This window comes from Trichomycterus rosablanca, chromosome 6 (assembly GCF_030014385.1).
Source record: "Trichomycterus rosablanca isolate fTriRos1 chromosome 6, fTriRos1.hap1, whole genome shotgun sequence".
In the NCBI taxonomy this organism is placed as follows: Eukaryota; Metazoa; Chordata; class Actinopteri; order Siluriformes; family Trichomycteridae; genus Trichomycterus; species Trichomycterus rosablanca.
Window position 1 is genome coordinate 27,695,584 of NC_085993.1, and position 14,825 is coordinate 27,710,408.

At 38.7% G+C, this 14,825-nt stretch overlaps 1 protein-coding gene across 3 annotated transcripts in view; it reads left to right on the top strand.

Moving 5' to 3' along the window:
• Positions 1–14,825, top strand: part of tns1a (tensin 1a) — a 116,443-nt gene that overhangs the window by 35,750 nt on the left and 65,868 nt on the right. For all 3 annotated transcript variants that reach the window (XM_062997635.1, XM_062997636.1, XM_062997634.1), the window contains 5 exons: positions 969–1,091; positions 4,154–4,218; positions 6,133–6,216; positions 7,066–7,178; positions 8,853–8,913. In XM_062997635.1, coding sequence (XP_062853705.1) covers positions 969–1,091; positions 4,154–4,218; positions 6,133–6,216; positions 7,066–7,178; positions 8,853–8,913 — 446 coding nt within the window. The remainder of the gene's footprint in view (positions 1–968; positions 1,092–4,153; positions 4,219–6,132; positions 6,217–7,065; positions 7,179–8,852; positions 8,914–14,825) is intronic.

Sequence of the window (14,825 nt, forward strand, 5' to 3'; positions counted from 1 at the left end):
TGTTTATTGTAACTATGATCAAATTTTGATTAATTTTAATTTGATGCTAGCAAAACATTCAAAAGACAGGATGGGAACAAGGCACAAAAGTAAAAAAGTTTATAGAATATTCAAGTTACATTACACAACAAGCAGGTCAATTGGCCACAGGTGAGGGTATCATGATTGGGTGTAAGTAGGCCTACCTACTGTAGAGATTGGTGGGGGGGGCACAAGATATAGCAACAGATTATTAACAAGTTGGTTTCTCTTAACTGACAGTCACCTGCACCTTGTTGAGTGTTCATTCATTCCAGGTGAAGGATTGTGTATTTAATCATAGTTTCTTCATCACAGTGTTCCTAGCAACTCAGTTAGCATCTTTTCTTTTCTCTGAAAATTTGATTGGTGTCTTGATTCAGTCTGGTTTTTATTTGGCACATATGCTGGCACACTGTATTTTACAGGGAACCAAACCAGTGTTACAGGCCTTTTTTTAGGCCATCATGGAATGGCAAGGGGTTTTCAGAGGTGGCATGATGATCATTTCCAGAGTAGACCTCTCATGCTTAGCATGTGCTGCACCAGCTGGTTAAGTGGCTGTCCTGCTCATGCATTGCTGTCTTCGACTTGTTCTGGGTGTCTGTCTTTACTCTTTGTTCCAAGAACTTGGTCGTTGCTACGGGCAGCTTGCCAGTTTTTTTTTCTGCTCTATCCCTTTTTTATCCACATGGACTTTCTGACTAATATCAGTGCAAAGTTTAACAGTCAGCATATGACGTAAGAAATGTGTTGGTGTTACGCATAAGTAACTAGAACATCTGTGAAGGCACAATTAAAGCTAAGCTGAGGGGTACATTTGAATTTAAAAGCAACATGTGTTACAAACTAGACAATATCTTTTTTCAAGAGTAAGATAAAATGATGCACTAATATAATCTATTAAATATTTGTAAAAATGTGTGGGTTAATGTGTGTTTTAATGAAAGGTGCTAGACTTTGGCTGGCCAGACCATCATGCTCCTGCACTAGATAAGCTCTGCAGCATCTGTAAATCCATGGACACTTGGCTTAATGCTGATCCTCAAAATGTGGTAGTGTTACATAATAAGGTAAGCAACGTTTAATGGAATACTTTATATACTACACTACCTAAGCACACATTTGATGGCTATATACACTGCCTGGCCAAAAAAAAAGGTCACCACCTGGATTTAACTAAGCAAATAGGTAAGAGCCTCCCATTGGATAATTACTGCATGGGTGATTATGTTTCAGCTGGCAACAAGTTATTTAACCCTAACTGATGCAGTGAGTAGCTTCTCACTTGTTAAACAACCATGTCGAAAGACACATCCTGAGGTCGTGGAAAAGATGTTAACCTGTTTCAGAAGGGTTAAATGGTTGAAGGGTTACCCATCATGCCTAGTGCCTATACCGTACAAGCCTGTGGGGGCAGTGCTATGATCTGGGGTTGCTGCAGTTGGTCAGGTTTAGGTTCAGCAACTTTATGTGCCCAAAGAATGAGGTCAGCTGACTACCTGAATATACTGAACGACCAGGTTATTCCATCAATGGATTTTTTCTTCCCTGATGGCACGGGCATATTCCAAGATGACAATGCCAGGATTCATCGGGCTCAAATTGTGAAAGAGTGGTTCAGGGAGCATGAGACATCATTTTCACACATGGATTGGCCACCACAGAGTCCAGACCTGAACCCCATTGAGAATTTGGGATGTACTGGAGAAGACTTTGCACAGTGTTCCAAATCTCCTATTATCAATACAAGATCTTGGGGAAAAATTAATGCAACTCTGGACAGAAATAAATGTTGTGACATTGCAGAAGCTTGTGGAAATGATGCCACAGCAAATGCATGCCATAATCAAAGCTAAAGGCGGTCCAACGAAATATTAGAGTGTGTGACCTTTTTTTTTGTTCAGGCAGTGTATAAAGTCCTTTCTAATGCTATGCTGCTTGGTTTACAGTTGAGGTTTCTAAGTCTTAAAATAAAAACTCTTTCATGTGCTAGTTTATTTATGTATGATATAGTTGGATTGTGTGTTGTGTTCAATTATTGAACTGATCATGGGTTGTTACATAACCAGTAAACACTGGCTCCCTCTTTTGGTGTGTTGTACATCTGCATAATTTGAACCTTCAGCTGAGTCTTGATTCTGTAGGGGTGTTATTTTCTTTTTTATAGCATAAAAAAAAAAAAAAAGAAAGACATTAAAACAACCACATTGAATTATGTGAATAAATATAATGTGAATAAAAAAATTATCTTTTTTTAACACTTTAATGATCTTACTAAGAAAATAATTTTAAAAAATTGTCTTTGCATTTCTTAGTTTCTTAGGACTATACCAACAACAAACAATTAATATTGTTTAATATACTGTATTTTACTAGTGCACACAGTATTTTTTAATGAACCTCAACCAAACAGATAAGATGATCACAAAAATGATACAACTTTCATGGATGATTTTTTAGCTGCTAGCTTAAAGTTGACACATACTGTAGGTTAGAAAGGCTGTTTTCTTAAAACCATCTACCAGAATTTTGAGTTTAGCACATAGCCCAAACAAGATCATTTAAAGATTATACAGCCTATTTTTACCCAAGTATTTAGACTCAAAGTAAGCTCAACCAAATGGTTGAGCAGACCATTAAAGGGTTAAAATAATTTTTAACGCCTCTTAACAAGCTTTATTCAATGCATTCAATGTCCTGTCAATGCAATTCAAAAGTTCCTGTCATGGGCTGGTGAGCACCTCATGACAGAGGTGCCGGATATATCCCTGCACCTGATATATGGGGATGAACGCTATGCAGAAGACTTAATTATGGAAAAATAATAATGTCTTAAAATCAACAACAAAAAATCCAAGGAAGTAACTAAAAATAAACAAACTAATAAAACTTGAGAAATAAACAGAATTAAACATTACGAAATAAACAACTTATAGAAATTAATATACAAAACAAAACTGTAAGCTGCTTTCAAAAACAAAAAAGAGTGGAAACAGTGTGGGACAGAATCAAAAAAAAAAATTAACAAACATTGAATGCAACTTCACCAGCTACTCAATCCACCCGTGAGTTACAACCCAAATTCTTCCCAAAGAAACAAACTGAAAAGCAGAAAAAGCTACATAAGGCACTAGCCATGGAGTTAGAAAGTCAGAGAACCTATGTACGATTTTAAAAACATTGCTTCCAGGTGTAGCAAGTCACATTTGATAAGGAATCCTCAGAGAGAAGTACACTTTCCTGTCAACTTGCACTCTTGTACCTGCCAGCCAACAGAGGTATAAGTTCTTAAATTTTACAGGGCACATAGCCAATTCTATAATTTAGTTTTAATTAAACTAATAAGTATTTCTTTTTTTCATAAAAAATATATTACAAATACAATAACTAGGAATCACAAACCATTAAACCATTTAAATCAAAGTAAGTTTGTAATAAGACGAAGAATTCCATTTACTCTTTATATATTTATCAAAAAAAATCCCAAGATACTATTGTTGTGATAAAAACATACAACCTTCTCCCTGTAACCACTACAGCTAAAATGTATACCCTGTGCACCTTTACCTTTGAGTCATGGCTTACTGATCACAATATGGTAATCCAGTTTGCCCTCCCACGAAATCTTATTAGAGCTTTTTTAAATCTTTTTTAACCTTATAATTGCTAAAGAAAAGCTTTCAACTTTGAATCATAACCGCATTGGTCTGCACTACAGAATAAAGAATCTGTTGCAGTAGCTCAAACAGCAAGTTGCCATCGCAGGGAGCAGCACTTTTTACTTTAGAAACTAAATGTTCTAGCAGAGCAGAACAGTTACCCAAATATGGGAGGTCATTTTATGAATTTTATGTTGTCCATTTAATAGACTATGACTAATTTATGAGCCCTGTTATTTTTCCACACTGCTGCTATTTTCAGAAAGCATTTTTCATCTTCAACAAAGAGGGTATTGAATTGAAATGTTCTGTAGAATTTTCAAGATTCAGCTGTACTCATTATTCATAATGTACCACTAGTAAACCACAGTGATTTCACTGTTCTGACTAAATTACACTTAAACTTCATTCGCACTGTGATTATATTTCAGCTATGGTATTTCATGCCTTCCAATGTTTTTGTATGTTCTCAGGGAAACCGTGGTAGAACTGGGGTAGTTGTGGCTGCCTATATGCACTACAGCAACATTTCCGCCAGGTAGGAATAATAGATGTGTAGCTGAAAAACTGCCTAAAATCACTGTTCTTTAATAAAAATAGCTTATTTTACAAAAAACTACTAAGACCCTGCTTAATGTTGTACAGTCTCATAGTGTTTCTTTCCTGTCCCACATCCGCTTCATAGCATTAATAGTTACAATTCACTGAGGCTTTTACCCATAAACCCTGTTTAGGTCAAAATGGCTCAGTTTTTCATCATGTCATTTTAGCTTAATGTAAAGCTTATTGTGCTGGTTTCTTAAAATAACTATTAACAATCATGGACATAATGAACTTTGTTATATTATAGACATCATGTCGTCCTCGGAGTAAAAGCATCAAATACTAATATTACAAACCCTATTAATGAAAAAGTTGGGACATTCTCCTGAATCTTTTTTATTTTTTAACTTACAAGAGTAGAGTTATTGAATGAATTATGAATTCTTAATACAGAGACTGTAACATGGCTAACCTGCTATGTCCTATATCCAGAGCAAACCCCACCTGTAAATCCACATTATGCGTGGGCAGGACTAGTTGGTGGGGTTGGGGTGCCGCTTGCATTGCCGGTCCTGGCATTGCCCGGTCTCAGATGGCCAAAGCAGCCTGTCATATTGTGACATCCAGTTCTGGGTTCTGTGCTGTCCACAGAGATTTCAAGCCTTGAGAAGTTCTTTTTTAAATACATAGTATAATAGGCATTTTATATTTTAACTTAATTTTAATAAAATTGTAATGAAACATATCACCAATATTATTTGTTTATTGATTGATTTTAATTTGTGCCACACAGATAATTTGTTCCATCCAGTGTTTAGACCCAGACCAGAATGAAGCAGTTTGTATAACACATTAACAACAAATACTGTCACAAAGCAGGTTTACAAAGCCTGGACTCCAGAACTAAAATGAGCAGGTTTAACACAACAAATAAATATATGGATAATAAAAAAAAGACTTAATGAAGACCCATTTTTCACTGAGCAACACTAACCCATGAGATAAGCATATAAAGAATGTCTTAAAAATTTAAATGACGTTAAACGCTCATACAACTCATCAGTAACTTATCGGTTGAGATACAGAACTGGTAATGGGTCGGGTGCTGGTTTATTTCCCACCAGCTCTTCATTGCTACTGTTGAGCCCCTAAGCAAGGCCCTTACACCTGAATTGCTTTCATTTTCTTCTGTAACAGCTGTAAGCTGCTTTGGATAAAAGCATCTACTAAATGCAATAAATGTAAATGTTATGAATAAGAGTCTCTACAAAAGCATTAAATGGACTCTATTAAAAAGTGCAATCATACATACTGTATGCAATATATCTATGAACAGAATCCATAATGCATTATGTAACAAACATTTTTGTCAGGGTTGCAGTGGGTCTGGTGACACTGAAAAACATTAAGTGTGATATGTGAAAAAAAAAAACCTGAACAGGGTGCAATACATTGTAGAGATACACACTCACTGGGGTATTATAGAATAGCCAGTCCACCGTCTGTGTGTTTTTGAAGTTTGGAGGGAATCTAGGTAGTGGGTACATCAACATTATAAGAATCTCCTTGAGGGCCATTAATGGAAGTAAGAGTCAAACCATGTAACTCTGCTGCATCCACTCTACCAGATGTGCTGCTGTACTGCCCGAACTTTAAATACTGTATGTAACTATAAATATTCATACGCAAATTTTCATATGACACTCTTTTGTGGTTCCAGACAAACCACATCAAAAAGTTGTTGCTCTTATCTGTTTGTCTCCTTGCTGTTACAGTTGAGATTAATGTTTACTAGAACTTTGCTGTCACTTTTGATGACATCAAAATGTTGTTGCTGATAGCTCATGGAGCTGCAAAAGTTTTTATTTATTTATTTTTTACTAGCGGTGTTTATCTGCTGTGTTTACAGTGTGGATCAGGCTCTGGACAGATTTGCCATGAAGCGGTTTTATGAGGACAAGGCCATGATAGTAGGCCAGCCATCTCAGAGGAGGTCAGTAATGCAGCACTGCCTCTTTACACCTGCATTATTATTTTTACAATATCTTTTACAATATATAATATTCAGGACTAAATGGATGGTTACCCCAAAAACCTTATTAGTTGTAGTTCAGTTAGCGACTAAACTGGGACTTGACTTTTAGCTTTACTAACTCGTAAATATAATTTTTGGTGGTTTGTTAAGTTATAAATACAGTGTTGTATCCCACAATCTAAAGTTCTAGACATCTACACTTGTTGGTAATCTGGCTCATTTTTTCTAGGTGGCACTTAAACAATAAAATATTTACACAGGCCAGTTAATTTAATTCAGGCTCCCAAATGATTGTTAACCATGTATAAAAATTATACATCAGGTTAAGCAATCTCAATTAAGTATCCCAGACAAAACAGTTTAATAGTTAGCGTTTCCACTGTTTTAGATCAACTGCATAACAACATGAAGCATCACTCTTTTGTAGGTCAACAAAGCAGATCAATTGTCCTTACCAGTTGCAGATCCAAATTTACAGGTCAAACAGTTTTCAACTTTGTATTTCATTTTATTTAACTGAAGGTTGGTTTTTCATAATGACTTATTTGTACCAATTTAATAGAATTTTATTTATATATTTTTATCTGGTACATATTCTGCCATCACCAAATTGTATTCACCCCAAAATTATTTGACATTTAGGTCCTTCTTTTAGGTACATTAAGCCTATTCCAGCTTTCTAATTAGTCGGTTATTGACAAAAGACCTCTCAGATACATTTAAAAACTTTAACAATCCTTAACAATTATGCAGCAAATCCCATTATTTTTTAGCTTTCTCTGCATGCCTGTGTTTGTGTGTGTGCAGATATGTGCAATACTTTGCTGGACTTCTCTCTGGCCATATTAAAATCAACAACAAGCCCTTATTCCTTCACCATGTCATCATGCACGGCATTCCCAATTTTGAGTCTAAAGGAGGTAAGAATGACACCTTTAGATAGAAAGAAGGATAAATGCATTTTAACCTACATACATACCATCAAAAGTCTTGCAAATCTCCCATGATTTCCATTTTTACCAGTCTCTTGATAATGATGAAATCATGACAGATGATTTTTTCTGGGATTTTTTTTAAGTTAGGTTTTCTGGAAAAGTTGACAGTGCACAGTTGGAGGAATTTTGGTTGGCTGGACACTTTTTTTTTTAGTGCAGCCCAGCATGATGTTTGTTAAAACCTTTTAGCATACTACACACTGCTAAAAAGGTTTTATTTAAGTAACGTGAAACGGTGAAAGTGTTTAAGCCTGGGTGTGCCTGTCTAAATCAAAAGTAACTAAAAGGGCAAATTGTTTTACACATGTTCCTACTGTTAGGAAAATGCAGGTATTTTATTTTACACCATAGACAAAATCACAGGTTAGGACAACCCAAAAATGTGGCCACAAGGGAGCGGACACCTTGTGCAGGTGTCGAGTTGGCAGTGGAGAGTGCTGCTACTGCTTGTGTCAGCTGGCTCATTTACAGGTTGAGCTGGGTGATTTGTTGTTGCTCTTCACTCATTTATCTCCCCTGTATGGACATTGCCTCTTTAAGGTGCTCAGATCCTGTTGCATTCATAAAAGGGGATGTATCTTGTTAGGAAAACACAGGAGGCATACAGGATGAGGTATAAGTGCAGGTATTTTATTTAACACAATAGGCAAAAGCTATGGACAATCCAAAAACATGGTCAAGATCATAGTCAAAATGGTCAGACAATTTGTAAACAGCACAGTGGGGACAAGGCAAAAACGTGTAGTTAACAACCAAAGCCTATTGTCATACACAGGTATTTAAGGTAATTGAAAGAAAACCCAAGGAATTCCCTTTGAGAGTTTTTAGCCTGAAAATAGGTCTACGAGCAGGTTAAGCACATCCCGAGTGGGAAGCCAGCAACACTTCTTTGTTTTCACTTGTCAAAAAGCAAAGGTTATGGTTATACACAAGTTTCTCTGTAAATACCAAAAACGCTCAGTAGAGAGCTCTGGTGAAACACTGGTACCTCACACTCGGCTGCAAAAACAAAGAGGTTTAAATACACAGCAGACAAGGCAGGGATAAGAACAGGTGCAGGTAATCAAGGCAATTAATGTAAATGGAAAACGGGTGTAAAAACAAGACTAAACATCAGTTAAAATGGGTGGAAAACAAAATCAGGCTCTGAACAGTGCGAGCACTAACACCCACAAGCACAAACAAGGGGACAGAGTAAGTTGAGATATTTATCTATTTTGCAAACCTGGATAGTTCTGTTTCCCAGGGACTGATATATAGAATAGTGCACAGAACATTGTGGTCTTGCTTAAGTGCAATAATGCAGGTGTTATTACAAATATTACAGTCAGTACAATTACTGGTAAAAAGCCTCCAAAGTTCAAAGGCATGTAAGTTAAGTAAACTGAAGATACAAAATTGCCTGTGACTGTGTTTAACATTGAACTTGTACCAATGAATCATGTGTAACCTGTAACTACCTGTCATGTCATGAATGTAAACAGTGTAAAGCATGACATTAAAATCTGAACAACAACAAACTAACAAACAAACAATAAAATTAAAATATTAAATGATGTATTTGTTTAAATAAAATTAACCTTTTTCAATCTGTTATAGGTTGCAGACCATTCCTCAAGATTTACCAGGGAATGCAGCCGGTATATACGTCTGGAATATAGTAAGATTTATTTACATTATATACATGGCATGGATATGGACACAAACACACACACATACACACACAGACTTATACACGCATATATATACAGTGTATCACAAAAGTGAGTACACCCCTCACATTTCTGCAAATATTTCATTATATCTTTTTATGGGACAACACTATAGACATGAAACTTGGATATAACTTAGAGTAGTCAGTGTACAGCTTGTATAGCAGTGTAGATTTACTGTCTTCTGAAAATAACTCAACACACAGCCATTAATGTCTACATAGCTGGCAACATAAGTGAGTACACCCCACAGTGAACATGTCCAAATTGTGCCCAAATGTGTCGTTGTCCCTCCCTGGTGTCATGTGTCAAGGTCCCAGGTGTAAATGGGGAGCAGGGCTGTTAAATTTGGTGTTTTGGGTACAATTCTCTCATACTGGCCACTGGATATTCAATATGGCACCTCATGGCAAAGAACTCTATGAGGATGTGAGAAATAGAATTGTTGCTCTCCACAAAGATGGCCTGGGCTATAAGAAGATTGCTAACACCCTGAAACTGAGCTACAGCATGGTGGCCAAGGTCATACAGCGGTTTTCCAGGACAGGTTCCACTCGGAACAGGCTTTGCCAGGGTCGACCAAAGAAGTTGAGTCCACGTGTTCGGCGTCATATCCAGAGGTTGGCTTAAAAAAATAGACACATGAGTGCTGCCAGCATTGCTGCAGAGGTTGAAGACGTGGGAGATCAGCCTGTCAGTGCTCAGACCATACGCCGCACACTGCATCAACTCGGTCTGCATGGTCGTCATCCCAGAAGGAAGCTGACGCACAAGAAAGCCCGCAAACAGTTTGCTGAAGACAAGCAGTCCAAGAACATGGATTACTGGAATGCCCTGTGGTCTGACGAGACCAAGATAAACTTGTTTGGCTCAGATGGTGTCCAGCATGTGTGGCGGCGCCCTGGTGAGAAGTACCAAGACAACTGTATCTTGCCGACAGTCAAGCATGGTGGTGGTAGCATCATGGTCTTGGGCTGCATGAGTGTTGCTGGCACTGGGGAGCTGCAGTTCATTGAGGGAAACATGAATTCCAACATGTACTGTGACATTCTGAAACAGAGCATGATCCCCTCCCTTCGAAAACTGGGCCTCATGGCAGTTTTCCAACAGGATAACGACCCCAAACACAACCTCCAAGATGACAACTGCCTTGCTGAGGAAGCTGAAGGTAAAGGTGATGGACTAAACCCAATTGAGCACCTGTGGCGCATCCTCAAGTGGAAGGTGGAGGAGTTCAAGGTGTCTAACATCCACCAGCTCCGTGATGTCATCATGGAGGAGTGGAAGAGGATTCCAGTAGCAACCTGTGCAGCTCTGGTGAATTTCATGCCCAGGAGGGTTAAGGCAGTGCTGGATAATAATGGTGGTCACACAAAATATTGACACTTTGGGCACAATTTGGACATGTTCACTGTGGGGTGTACTCACTTATGTTGCCAGCCATTTAGACATTAATGGCTGTGTGTTGAGTTATTTTCAGAAGACAGTAAATCTACACTGCTATACAAGTTGTACACTGACTACGCTAAGTTATATCCAAGTTTTATTTCTATAGTGTTGTCCCATGAAAAGATATAATAAAATATTTGCAGAAATGTGAGGGGTGTACTCACTTTTGTGATACACTGTAAATATATATATATATTTATTTTAACAGAGAGAGACAGAATATCAACAAAAAATCCAGAAAAAAAACATTAAATTAAAGTTATAAATTAATTTGTATTTAATTAAGGGAAATAAGTATTTGATCCCCTACCAACCAGCAAGAATTCTGACCCCCACAGACCGGTTATGTGCCCATGAGGCACACAAATTAGTCCTGTCCCTGTATAAAAGACTCCTGTCACAGAATCAGTTTCTTCCGTTCAAATCTCTCAACCACCATGGGCAAGACCAAAGAGCTATCAAAGGACGTCAGGGACAAGATTGTAGACCTGCGCAAGGCTGGAATGGGCTACAAGACCATCAGCAAGAAGCTTGGTAAGAAAGAGACCACTGTTGGTGCGATAATTCGAAAATGGAAGAAATACAAGATCACAGTCAATCACCCTCACTCTAGAGCTCCATGCAAGATCTCACCTGGTGGGGTAAGAATGATTCTGAGAAAGGTGAGGTCAGTCCAGAATTACACGGGAGGAGCTTGTCAATGATCTCAAGGGAGCTGGGAGCACAGTCACCAAGAAAACCATTAGTAACACACTTCGCCGTAATGGATTGAGATCCTGCAGTGCCCGCAAAGTCCCTTTGCTCAAGAAGGCTCATGTACAGGCCCGTCTGAAGTTTGCCAATGAACACCTGAATGATTCAGAGAAAGCTTGGGAGAATGTGATATGGTCAGATGAGACCAAAATTGAGCTCTTTGGCATCAACTCCACTCGCCGTGTTTGGAGGCAAAGAAATGCCCGGTGGGGATGGTGTTCTTGGGGTCATATCCAGCATTTATCTGCTCCCAGCTCCCTTGAGATAATTGACAAGCTCCTCCCGTGTAATTCTGGACTGACCTCACCTTTCTCAGAATCATTCTTACCCCACCAGGTGAGATCTTGCATGGAGCTCCAGAGTGAGGGTGATTGACTGTGATCTTGTATTTCTTCCATTTTTGAATTATCGCACCAACAGTGGTCTCTTTCTCACCAAGCTTCTTGCTGATGGTCTTGTAGCCCATTCCAGCCTTGTGCAGGTCTACAATCTTGTCCCTGACGTCCTTTGATAGCTCTTTGGTCTTGCCCATGGTGGTCGAGAGATTTGAATGGAAGAAACTGATTCTGTGACAGGAGTCTTTTATACAGCGACAGGACTAATTTGTGTGCCTTTTGTGCACATAACCGGTCTGTGGGGGTCAGAATTCTTGCTGGTTGGTAGGGGATCAAATACTTATTTCCCTTAATTAAATACAAATTAATTTATAACTTTTATGTAATGTCTTTTTTCTGGATTTTTTGTTGATATTCTGTCTCTCTCTGTTAAAATAAACCTTCCATAAAAATTATAGACTGTTCAAGTCTTTGTAAGGGGGTAAACTTACAAAATCAGCAGGGGATCAAATACTTATTTCCCCCACTGTATATACTGTATATACTATATATATATAAAAGCATCTTAAAATTTGCGGTAGAACATCCAACCACAACCTAGTTTTACTTTAGGTACATAATGTCATGTGTTTTTATGAGAATTATTTTACAGGAAATTCAACCTCATAACATTAGAGATGTTCCACCATATTTTATTATGCTTTTAAGATTATTTAAGTTCCTCTTTTTTAAACCAAATGTAATTTGACCACAGATATTGGTTCCAGTCAAAGGTCCAGTACCATCTCCAATTTCAGGCACTTACGTGTATGGTTATATAAAAGAAAATAAATCAACTGGCATGGCATCTAATAGTAGAAATGTGAACTTGGTGACTTATTATTGCCCTACACGGTGTATAAATCTGAAAGGAATTTCAGGCCATTTCTAAGCATGTCAAACTTTAAAAAACCATAAGTGAAAATATTACATTCAAATATGAAACTTGGAGCAGTGGTTATTCTACCCATGTATAGTGAATGTGTTGCTGAATGACTTTGGCAGTGAGCGAAGTTGGGAGTCGTGTCCTGCTATTTTGTCTAGAAGATGGGGCATAGAGGTGCAGCTGATGTGTCTCTTTCTTTTATTTGGCAGTTACATGCTCCTTGTTAGCATTAATTCACTTCAGGTGGGAATCCTTCAATATCTCAGTTTCTCCCTCTCAGAATTACCAGCTCCTCTTTTGGCAAACCTGCTCTGAAGTCATGATACTGGGAATGCTCTGGACTGGTTTTCTGCTGGTGTGTGATGCCAGCACACTTATTTCTTTCTAGGAACTCACCCAGTGTCAAAGCATTTTGGGCCCCTCAATGAAATGCAGAAGGATACAACTCCTAACATGGATCAGCTGCTGAGCAACATTCCTCTGCATTTCCTATTTTGCATGACAGATGGGACACATTGGCACAGTAATGTGTGATTTGTCAATTCCTCTTGAATAACAGTCACCTGTTCCTCATGAGTGTTAATTTGCTCCAGGTGGAAATTCAACTATATATATACAGGGGTTGGACAAAATAACTGAAACACCTGGTTTTAGACCACAATAATTTATTAGTATGGTGTAGGGCCTCCTTTTGCGGCCAATACAGCGTCAATTCGTCTTGGAAATGACATATACAAGTCCTGCACAGTGGTCAGAGGGATTTTAAGCCATTCTTCTTGCAGGATAGTGGCCAGGTCACTACGTGATGCTGGTGGAGGAAAACGTTTCCTGACTCGCTTCTCCAAAACACCCCAAAGTGGCTCAATAATATTTAGATCTGGTGACTGTGCAGGCCATGGGAGATGTTCAACTTCACTTTCATGTTCATCAAACCAATCTTTCACCAGTCTTGCTGTGTGTATTGGTGCATTGTCATCCTGATACACGGCACCGCCATTGGATGCACATGGTCCTCCAGAATGGTTCGGTAGTCCTTGGCAGTGACGCGCCCATCTAGCACAAGTATTGGGCCAAGGGAATGCCATGATATGGCAGCCCAAACCATCACTGATCCACCCCCATGCTTCACTCTGGTCATGCAACAGTCTGGGTGGTACGCTTCTTTGGGGCTTCTCCACACCGTAACTCTCCCGGATGTGGGGAAAACAGTAAAGGTGGACTCATCAGAGAACAATACATGTTTCACATTGTCCACAGCCCAAGATTTGCGCTCCTTGCACCATTGAAACCGACATTTGGCATTGGCACGAGTGACCAAAGGTTTGGCTATAGCAGCCCGGCCGTGTATATCGACCCTGTGGAGCTCCCGACGGACAGTTCTGGTGGAAACAGGAGAGTTGAGGTGCACATTTAATTCTGCCGTGATTTGGGCAGCCGTGGTTTTATGTTTTTTGGATACAATCCGGGTTAGCACCCGAACATCCCTTTCAGACAGCTTCCTCTTGAGTCCACAGTTAATCCTGTTGGATGTGGTTTGTCCTTCTTGGTGGTATGCTGACATTACCCTGGATACCGTGGCTCTTGATACATCACAAAGACTTGCTGTCTTGGTCACAGATGCGCCAGCAAGACGTGCACCAACAATTTGTCCTCTTTTGAACTCTGGTATGTCACCCATAATGTTGTGTGCATTGCAATATTTTGAGCAAAACTGTGCTCTTACCCTGCTAATTGAACCTTCACACTCTGCTCTTACTGGTGCAATGTGCAATTAATGAAGATTGGCCACCAGACTGGTCCAATTTAGCCATGAAACCTCCCACACTAAAATGACAGGTGTTTCAGTTATTTTGTCCAACCCCTGTATATATATATATATATATATATATATATATATATATATATATATATATATATATATATATATATATATATATATATATCTCAGTTTTTTTCCTTAATTCTTGCCAGATCCTTTGTTTGCACACTTGCTTTTGTCTAAAGTCAGTCTGGTCAGGTTTTTACAATGACGTGGGATGTCAGCATTATTTCAGTTTCTGGGAACTATTTCAAGCCTGTTTTTCTTCCACAAGTCCAAAGCCATGCAGTCAGACCAATTAGAGCTACTACAAATCGCTGTGTATGTGTGTGTGGAGTGTGTGAATGTGTGTGTGTGTGTGCCTTGTGATGGACTATCTGGGGTGTTTTCTGCCATTCACCCAATGAATCATACCCACCAGATCAGGATAATGCTGTGGTAAAACAATATATAAAAAATGATCAAACTTGGGTTTCATTTCCAATTTTGCAGTTGTGTGCATTCTTCTCTGTTAAATAGTCCCCTTGTCCATTGCAGGCTGTTTCCGTTATTTATTTGAGACTGTCCCCTTAGTGGCTT